At 41.4% G+C, this 9667-nt stretch overlaps 1 protein-coding gene across 1 annotated transcript; it reads left to right on the top strand.

The window, feature by feature from the left end:
- The first annotated feature begins 2355 nt into the window (after positions 1-2355).
- Positions 2356-3783, top strand: LOC145485735 (uncharacterized). Its single transcript, XM_081464354.1, has one exon. The coding sequence runs from the start codon at positions 2436-2438 to the stop codon at positions 3360-3362; it is 927 nt and encodes a 308-aa protein (XP_081320480.1). The 5' UTR covers positions 2356-2435; the 3' UTR covers positions 3363-3783.
- Positions 3784-9667: the final 5884 nt, after the last annotated feature.

The raw sequence follows: 9667 nt of genomic DNA, 5'->3' as shown, positions 1-9667 counted from the left end.
TCGATTTCCCGAAACTTGGGGTATATTTTCCAGTCGGGGGGACTTTAAACTAACTCCTGATGGCCTTGGTTTGCAGTTAAATGCACAAAGCGTAACTTTTTAAAGGTTCACTTTCGAGCTTCTGGGCCGAAATATAGCCCCACTTTACTTTAAGACTGAAAGAGTAGCCGAGACGGTGTTCCGAGCATCGTGATTTTGACCAACTTCCGTTAGATTTCCCGGAACTTCGGGTATATATTCCAGTCCCGGGGACTCTAAACTAACTACTGATGGCCTTGGTTTGCAGTGAAATAGACACAGCACATTTCTTTGAACGCTCACTTTCGAGCTTCTCGGCCGAAATATAGCCCTACTTCACTTTAAGACTGAAAGAGTAGCCGAGATCGCCTTACGCGCATCGTAATTTTGACCAACTTCGGCTCGATTTGCCGGAAGTTGGCGAATATTTTCAATTCCCGGGGAAGATAAACTAACTTCCGATGGCCTTAGTTTGCAGTTAAATGTAAACAGCAAAACTTTTTGAACGCTCACTTTCGAGCTTATGGCTCGAAATATAGCCCCACTTCACTTTAAGACTGAAAGAGTAGCCGAGACCGCCTTACGCGCATCGTGATTTTGGGATACTTCGTTTCGATTTCCCGGAAATAGGGGGATATTTTCCAGTCCTGGGGACTCTAAACTAACTTCTGATGGCCTTGGTTTCTAGTGAAATGGACACAGGAACACTTTTTGAACGCGCACTTTCGAGCTTGCTGGCCGAAATATAGCCCTACTTCTTTTTAAGACTGAAAGAGTAGGCGGGAGCGCCTTACGCGCATTGTGATTTTGAGGATCTTCGGCTCGATCTGGCGAAACTTGGGAGATATTTTCCAGTCCCAAAGTCTCTAAACTCACTCCTAATTGTCTAAGATGTGAGTGAAATAGACACAAAAATTTTTCAACCCTTACTTTCGAGCTTCTGGAGTTAAATCTAAGCTCACTTTACCTTAAGACTGAAAGAGTAGCCGAGACCCCCTTAAGCGCATGGTGATTTTGACTAACTTCGGGTGGATTTCCCGTAACTTGGGGGATATTTCCAGTTCCTTTGACGCTAAACTAAGTCGTGATGGCCTTGTTTTGCAGTGAAATGGACACAGCAAAACTTTTTAAACACTCAGTTTCGAGCTTCTGGGCCGAAATATTGCCCCAATTCACTTTAAGACTGAAAGAGTAGCCGAGACCGCCCTACGCGTGTCGTGATTTTGACCAACTTCGGTTAAATTTCCCGGAACTTGGGGGATATTTTCCAGTCCCGGGGACTCTAAACTGACTCCCGACGTCCTCTGTCTGCAGTAAAATGGACACAGCAAAACTTCTTGAACGCTCACTTTTGAGCTTCTGGGCCAAAATATAGCTCCACTTCACTTTAAGAGTGAAAGAGTAGCCGAGACCGCCTTACGCCCATATTAATTTTGACCAACTTCGGCTCGATTTCCCGGAACTTGGGGGATATTTTCCAGTCACGCGGACTCTAAAGTAACCCCTGGTGGCCTTGCTCTGGAGTCAAATGGACACAGCACAACTTTTTGAACGCCCACTTTCGAGCCTCTGGGGGGAAATATTGCCCCAGTTGACGTTAGGAATGAAAGAGTAACCGGGATCGCCTTACGCGTATCGTGATTTTGACCAACTTTGGCTCGATTTCCCGGGAAATGGGGGATATTTTCCGGTACCGGGGACTCTAAACTAACTCCTGATTTCCTCGGTTTGCAGTGAAATGGACACAGCACAACTTTTTGAACGCTCACTTTTGAGCTTCTGGGCCGAAGCATAGCCCTACTTCACTTTAAGACTGAAAGAGTAGCCGAGACCGCCTTAAGCGCATCGTGATTTTGGGCTACTTGGGCTCGATTTCCCGGAACTTGGCAGATAATTGCCAGTCCCGGGCACTCTAAACTAATTTCTGATGGCCTTGGTTTTCAGTGAAATGGACACAGCCAAACTTTTTGAACGTTTACTTTCGAGCTTCTGGGCCGAAATATAGCCCCACTTCACTTTAAGACTGAAAGAGTAGCCGGCACCGCCTTACGCGCATGGTAATTTTGTCGACTTTCGGCTTGATTTCCTGGGACTTGGGGGATATTTTCCAGTCCCGGAAGCTCTAAACTAACTCCTGAATGCCTTGGTTTTTTAGGTAAAAGGAGCGCACGCTCGGTTTCCAGGTTGTAGGCCGAAATATAGCCCCACTTTATTTTAAGACTGAAAGTGTACACGAAACCGCCTTAAGCGCATCGAAAGTTTTAGCCACTATGGCTCGATATGCCAAAACTTGGGGGATATTTTCCAGTCCCGGGGACTCTACCCTAACTCTTGATGGAAAGGACTGGGTCGAGTAATGGCGACGTAAAGACGTGCGTTGCTGCCGCCCGCCGATCTTTCTGCTCTGTCTTTGGTAAATGGCCGTTTTTTTCGGTCAGTTTTTGAGCAAAAGAAAAACCATATCCTCAGACTCTTCCGACGAATCATCTCTTTCGCCGGAAATCAAAAAAACGAAGCCATACTCCTCGCCAACGCATCACGAAGACGAAATAATGACAGCTCTCAGTATGACACAAGATGTTGGTGCAACTCTACAAGCAATCTTAGCAAAGCTGGAAAAGCTTGATTCAATAGAATCCGCCGTGAAGAAAATTGAAGCCAATCTCGAGAACTTAGAGAAACGAACCCAAAGGCTAGAAGATTTCCAAACAACAGCGAAGAAAGATATTGACGATCTAAAAGAAGGGATCAACCTTACTGGACAACAACTCAAGGATAAGACAGAAGCTATGGAGAAGGTGCATCGACTCTATGAAACTCAATTAACAGAGCTCACGACAAAATGCCAGAAAAATGGGGATTTGTTAGACGAGATCCACACTAAAAATCTTTACTTAGAAGCCTACTCTCGCCGGGAGAATATCAAATTCACGAACATAGAAGAATCGACAGAAATAGGCGGCCGCACTAGTGAAGACACCGAAGAAGTTCTCCGAACTTTTCTGGAACGTGATCTTGGTTATAGGGATGCAAGGAATGTAGAAATTCAGCGAGTACATCGCATCGGAAAAAGCAAGGATGGAAATCCGCGTCCTATTCTGGCCCGTTTCCTTAGATATAAAGACTGTCAACAGATCTTTTTACTGGGTCACCGACTTAAAGGCACTAACTTTCAAATGTTCCGAGACCTTCCCCAGGAAATCATTACCCGTCGCAAAGTACAGATGGGAGCTTTTAAGGATGCCAGGAAAAATGGAGTTGCTGCCTCCTTCAGCCAATCTCAACCGGATAAATTGTATATCAGAGGTAAATTGTGGCCGATCGGGCAAAAATTTACTATTTAATTAACACTAAATAAACTTTGTTCAGATTGACCGGTAAATTGTTCAAACTTCTCGCAGTTTCGTTATTGCCAATATGCTTTTCACCAATTAGAGGCGGTCGGCAACTTAAACGGGCTAATAGAGTTGCAGGCTTTTTCTCTTTTTTTTGCTGTAGCAAGCAATCAAGTTGCCTAATTTCTCCACCATAAGTCCTTTAGTAATTTTATTCATTTTGTGTGTGTTTTCGTTTTACTGTCTCCAGGGCATAAAAATCTATCTAATTAACAATAGTTTAAAGGCATGTGGTCATTTAGATATCTTTTATTGTGAAAATGCAAAACAGTCAACTCAGCCTCCTTCATTACTCACAATACAACAGATCTGAAAATAATTTCCCTCAATGTCAGGGGATTGGGAAACAATGCCAAAAGAAAAGAGGTGTTTAACTGGTTGAGAGCGAAAAAGCAATCTATATATATGCTGCAAGAGGTCCATTGTTCTCGAGAAACTACCGATATATGGTCTTGTGAATGGGGGTACAAAGCGCTCTTCAGCTGCTGCAGCAGCAACAAAGCAGGGGTTGGTATTCTTTTCAATAATAATTTCAATTGCCAGATCCACAAGGTTTTCTCGGATCCGAATGGACGCTTTTTAATATGTGATATCGTTGCTGATAGCAAGCGTCTGACTGTGGCTAACATCTACGCTCCGAATGAAGACGATCCAAATTTCTTTCAGGTTTTTTTCGATCATTTATCAAACTTTAAATGTGGTGAAATCATAATTGGTGGGGACTTTAACTTAGTTCTTGACGTCGAAAAAGACAAGAGGGGTGGCCTTGCCAGAACACACAAAAATGCCTTAAAAGTGATTCGAGATTTCTCTGAAAATCTTGGTTTGACTGATATTTGGAGACTTTTCAACCCAGAAGCCAGGAGATATACTTGGCGCCAAAACCAACCAGTCATACATTGCCGACTCGATTTTTTTCTAGTAAGTGAATCATCTTTATGTGATGTGACCCATGCAGATATTTTTCCTGGTTTCAAAACGGATCATTCGATGATTACTCTGAATCTAGCTTTACACTCGAACCCCAGAGGCAAAGGTTTTTGGAAGTTGAACACGTCCCTTTTATCCGAAATGAGATATGTCCAAGAAATTAAAACAACAATTGAAAGCACTGTGAAACAATACAAAGACGACACCTCAGTGAACCCAGCTCTGCTTTGGGAGATGATTAAATTAAAGGTGCGAGAAAAATCAATATCTTATGCTGCATACAAAAACGCGACAACAAGGAAACGCGAAGAAATGTTGGAACGCGAAATCGCCTTGTTAGAAAAACATTTAGACAATGCAAGCAATAGTAACCCCTCATATCATATTGTTGCTGAAAGAATTTTTACCTTAAAGAAAGAGCTAGAAAACATTTTTGAGTATCGAACCAAAGGCGCTATCATTAGGTCAAAGTCGCAATGGTACAACGAGGGCGAAAAGAACTCCGGATATTTTCTAAACCTCGAAAAAAGGCACTGTAAACAAGGAACAATTAGTCAATTAAAAATTAATGACACCGACTTTGTCACCACAGACAAAGATATCTTATCTGAATGTACGGCTTTTTATAAAAATCTTTATACGTCAAAAAGCCCCGACAGCATCCAGTCAACATTCCTCTCTGAAGTGAACTCCACTTCTTTGACCAATGAAGAACAAACTTTATGTGAAGGCCCCTTAACTCAAAAGGAATGTTTCGAAGCCCTGAAGAAGATGGAGTCTGACAAAACGCCAGGCACGGATGGACTTCCCGCCGAATTCTACAAAGTTTTTTGGAAAGACATTTCTTCTTTTTTAATCTCGGCCCTCAACTATGCTTTTGACTCTGGCTGCCTCTCAGTAACACAAAGACGAGGGGTTATAAAACTAATTCCAAAAAAAGATGCGGAACTATACTTCATCAAAAATTGGAGGCCTATTACCCTTTTGAACACTGATTACAAAATCGCAGCAAAATCTATTGCAAACCGAATTAAATTAGTACTTCCAAACCTTATCAATCACGATCAAACAGGATTTTTGAAGGGCAGATTTATAGGCGAAAATATCAGACTCATTGACTCTATTATCCAATATGCCACAGAAAAGAATATCCCGGGCCTGTTACTTTTTATTGACTTTGAAAAGGCATTTGATTCTCTCGAATGGTCCTTCATACATGGAACATTAAGATCCTACGGTTTTGGTGCTTCGCTAATTAACTGGGTGAAAACCCTGTATAGTCATACTGAAAGCTGTATTCTGAATAATGGATGGGCAAGTAATTTTTTTGAAATTCAAAGAGGTGTTAGGCAAGGCTGCCCGCTCTCACCTTATTTATTTATCCTATCGGCAGAGGTGCTGGCCACGGCAATTAGGAAAAATACTAATATAAAGGGAATCTCTGTAAATAATGTGGAAATTAAGTTAAGTCAGTATGCCGATGACACAACACTTATATTAGACGGGTCACGTGAATCTCTCCTTTCATCCCTTGCAATGCTTGATGATTTCAGCAAAGTCTCTGGCCTCAGACTCAATGATAAGAAAACGGAAGCTCTATGGATTGGCGCAAGTATTGGAAGTGATAAAATTCTGTTATCAGGAAAAGAGCTTAAATGGCCAAAAGACAAAGTAAAATCCCTAGGTCTATGGATTTCAACAGATCCCGAACTATCTGCCTCTTTAAACTACAATGAGAAACTTGAAAAAGTGAAAGAAATCCTGAGATGCTGGAAATACCGCCGACTCACATTGTTAGGGAAAATCACTGTTATCAAATCACTAGTGGTCTCCCAATTGGTTTATCTACTCTCGCCTCTTCGCTCAAACTACAGGGTTTTAAAAGAAATAAATGATTTACTCTACACTTTTCTATGGAATGGTAAAGGCGACAAGATAAAACGGAAGGTAATGATCAATGATTTCGGTGGTGGTGGCCTAAAAATGATTGATATTAGTTCCTTCAATAAATCTCTCAAAACCACATGGATTAAAAAATATTTAGATAACAACAATAAGGGAAAATGGAAAATCTTTTTTGACATAACTCTAAAAAAATATGGCTGTCAAAACTTTTTTTCCTACAACCTCAACGTTAGAGACACCTTATCGACAATAACAACTTCGGATGCCTTTTTAAAAGAACTATTAGGAATCTGGGCGGAAGTTAACTTTGAACCTGAAATAACATCGAAAGATCACTTTCTGGATCAACAACTTTGGCATAACTCCCTAATAAAGATAGCCAACAAAACAGTTTTTTTAAAAAATTGGTTCACCAAGGGAATAACTCGGGTGAAACATCTTTTAGGACCGGACAACAACTTTCTCTTGTTAAATGATTTCCGCTGTAAGTATGAAATAGACCCTCGCCCTCTCAGCTTCTACGGATTAATATCGGCTGTGAAGTCTCTTCGGACTGATTCTAATTTTCAAGATTTACAGAACACCGACCACGAATATGAGCCACTTACAACAAGAATTTTGCAGGTCAAAAAAGCAACTACAATAATATATAAAAAACTGATTAGTAACAAGAGTTTAACCCCAGTGTCAAGTCAAAAGAAGTGGCTAGAGGATTGTGGCCTACCAATAAATGACAACATAAATTGGAATGCTGCCTATCTTTTAGCTAAAAAATGCACAAAGAGCACTAAGCTGATAGAGTTTCAGTTTAAATTCTTACATAGACGTGTACCAACCAATAAGTTTTTATTTAGAATAGGTCTACAGGGCGATGAAAAGTGCAGTTTTTGTCACACCTCCTCTGAGTCAATAATTCATCTTTTTTGGTCATGCCGTCAAACATCTCACTTTTGGAATAAACTTACTGAATGGCTGAAAAACGTAAATTTACTTCCTAGAGATTATGCTTTGACAAATATTACTGCTTTGGGTCTGAGGCCAGATATCTCTCAATTTGCGCTTCTTATAAATTACTGCTTTCTCTTAGCACGATATCACATATGGCTCGCTAAAACAAAAAATGATCATCCAAATCTTACGCTTTTCATATGCACACTAAAATTACAGTATGAGATAGAAACAAAAAGTGGACACACGAAGAAATGGAAACCTCTTACAGGATACATGAGGATTTAATTAATATTTTAGATTATATTTTCTGTAGGGTTATCTATCTCCTACCCATTAAGCTATTTCTAATCTCCTGTCAGATGCATAACTCATTTTACTTTTAATGTACCACATGCCTTTGGTCTGTTTTTTTATGTTTCTGTACTACAACCTCAAGCTGTAATGATAACTAGCTATTTTTCTTCTCAGTTTTTTTTTCTTTGCCCCTTGTCGTCACTGTATTTCTTAATTGTGTAAGTCGTGTAACTGTATTTGTTAGTAATGTAAGTCGTTTAGTTATTGTAATTTAAATAGTGTAAATAATTAGAGCAATATAATGTAAATAGAGTTAGTGTTGTAAAAAAAAAAAAAAAAAAAAACTCTTGATGGCCTTAGTTTTCAGTAAAATGGTCACAGGTAACAGGAGCGCACGCTCGGTGTCGAGCTTCTAGGCCGAAATGTAGCCCCAGTTCATTTTAAGACTGAAAGAGTAAACGAAACTGCCGTACGCCTATCCTAATTTTAAGAAAGTATGGCTCAATTTGCCGAAACTTGGAGGATAGCTTCCAGTCTCGAGGATTCTAAACTATCTCCTGATGGACTTAGTTCTTAGTGAAATGGACACAGGTAAAAGGAGAGCACGCTCGGTGTCGAGCTTGTAGAACCGAAATATAGCCCCACTTCATTTTCGGAGTAAACGAGTAGCCGAGACCGCCTTAGGCTATCGTGATTTTGAGGATCTTTGGCTCGATTTGCCGCAATTCGGGGAATATTTTCCAGTCCCGAGGACTCTATGTTAACTCCTGATGAACTTAGTTTTCAGTGATATGTACACAGGCAAAAGGAGCGAACGCTCGGTGTTTAGCTTCTCGGGCGAAATACAGCGCCACTTCATTTTAAGACTGAAAGAGTAGCCGAGACCGCCTTACGCGCATCGTGATTTTGAGCAACTTTGGCTCGATCTGCCAGAATTTGGGAAATATTTTCCAGTCCCAAGGACTCTAAACTAACTTCTGATGGCCTAAGATGTCAGTGAAATGGACACAGGTAAAATTAGCGCACGCCCGGTCTCGAGCTTCTAGGTCGAAATATAACCCCACTTCATTTTAAGACTGAAAGAGTAGCCGAGACCGCCTTACGCGCATCGTGATTTTGAGCAACTTTGGCTCGATCTGCCAGAATTTGGGAAATATTTTCCAGTCCCAAGGACTCTAAACTAACTGCTGATGGCCTAAGATGTCAGTGAAATGGACACAGGTAAAATTAGCGCACGCCCGGTCTCCAGCTTCTAGGTCGAAATATTGCACCCCTTAATTTTAAGACTGAAAGAGTAGCCGAGACCGCCTTACGCGCATCGTGATTTTGGGCCACTTTTGCTCGATTTCCCGCAAGTTGGCGAATAATTTAAAGTCCCGGGGACGCTAAACTAACTCCCGATGACCTTGGTTTGCAGTTTAATGAACACAGGGAAACATTCTGAACGCTCACCTTCGAGCTTCAGTGCCGCAATATAGCCCTACTTAAATTTAAGACTGAAAGAATAGCCGAGAGCCCGTTACGCGCATCGTAATTTTCATCAACTTCGGCGCCATTTCCTGGAGCTTGGAGAATATTTTCCAGTTCCGGGGACTCTAAACTAACTCCTCATTGACTTGGTTTCCAGTGAAATGGACACAGCAAAGCTTTTTGAACGCTCACTTTCGAGCTTGTGGGCCTAAATATAGCCACACTTCACTTTAAGACTGAAACAGTAGCCGAGACCGCGTTACGCGCATCGTGATTTTGAGCAACTTCTGCTCGCTTTCCTGGAACTTGGAGAATATTTTCCAGTCCCGGGGACTCTAAACTAACTCCTGATGGCCTTGGTTTGCATTGAAATGGACACAGCACAATTTTTTGAACGCACACTTTCGAGATTCTGGGCCGAAATATAGCGCCACTTCACTTAAGACTGAAAGAGTAGCCGAGACCGCCTTGCTCGCATCGTGAGTTTGACAAACTTCCGGTCGATATTCCGGAACTTGGGGGATATTTTCCAGTCCCAGGAGCTCTAAACTAACTCCTCATGGCCTTGGTTTGCAGTGAAATGGACACAGCAAAACTTTTTGAACGCTCACCTTCGAGCTTCCTGGCCGAAATAAAGCCCCACTTTACTTTAAGACTTAAAGAGTAACCGAGACCACCTTACGCGCATTGTGATTTTGACAAAC

The sequence above is a fragment of the Orbicella franksi genome, chromosome 4 (genome assembly GCF_964199315.1).
Source record: "Orbicella franksi chromosome 4, jaOrbFran1.1, whole genome shotgun sequence".
In the NCBI taxonomy this organism is placed as follows: Eukaryota; Metazoa; Cnidaria; class Anthozoa; order Scleractinia; family Merulinidae; genus Orbicella; species Orbicella franksi.
The sequence above is the reverse complement of the archived record's forward strand: the minus strand, read 5'-3'. Positions and strand labels throughout refer to the sequence as shown.

What these genes read in the sequence shown, in the direction of transcription:
- LOC145485735 (XM_081464354.1), top strand. Translation starts at nt 2,436, where the DNA reads ATGGCCGTTTTTTTCGGTCAGTTTTTGAGCAAAAGAAAAACCATATCC.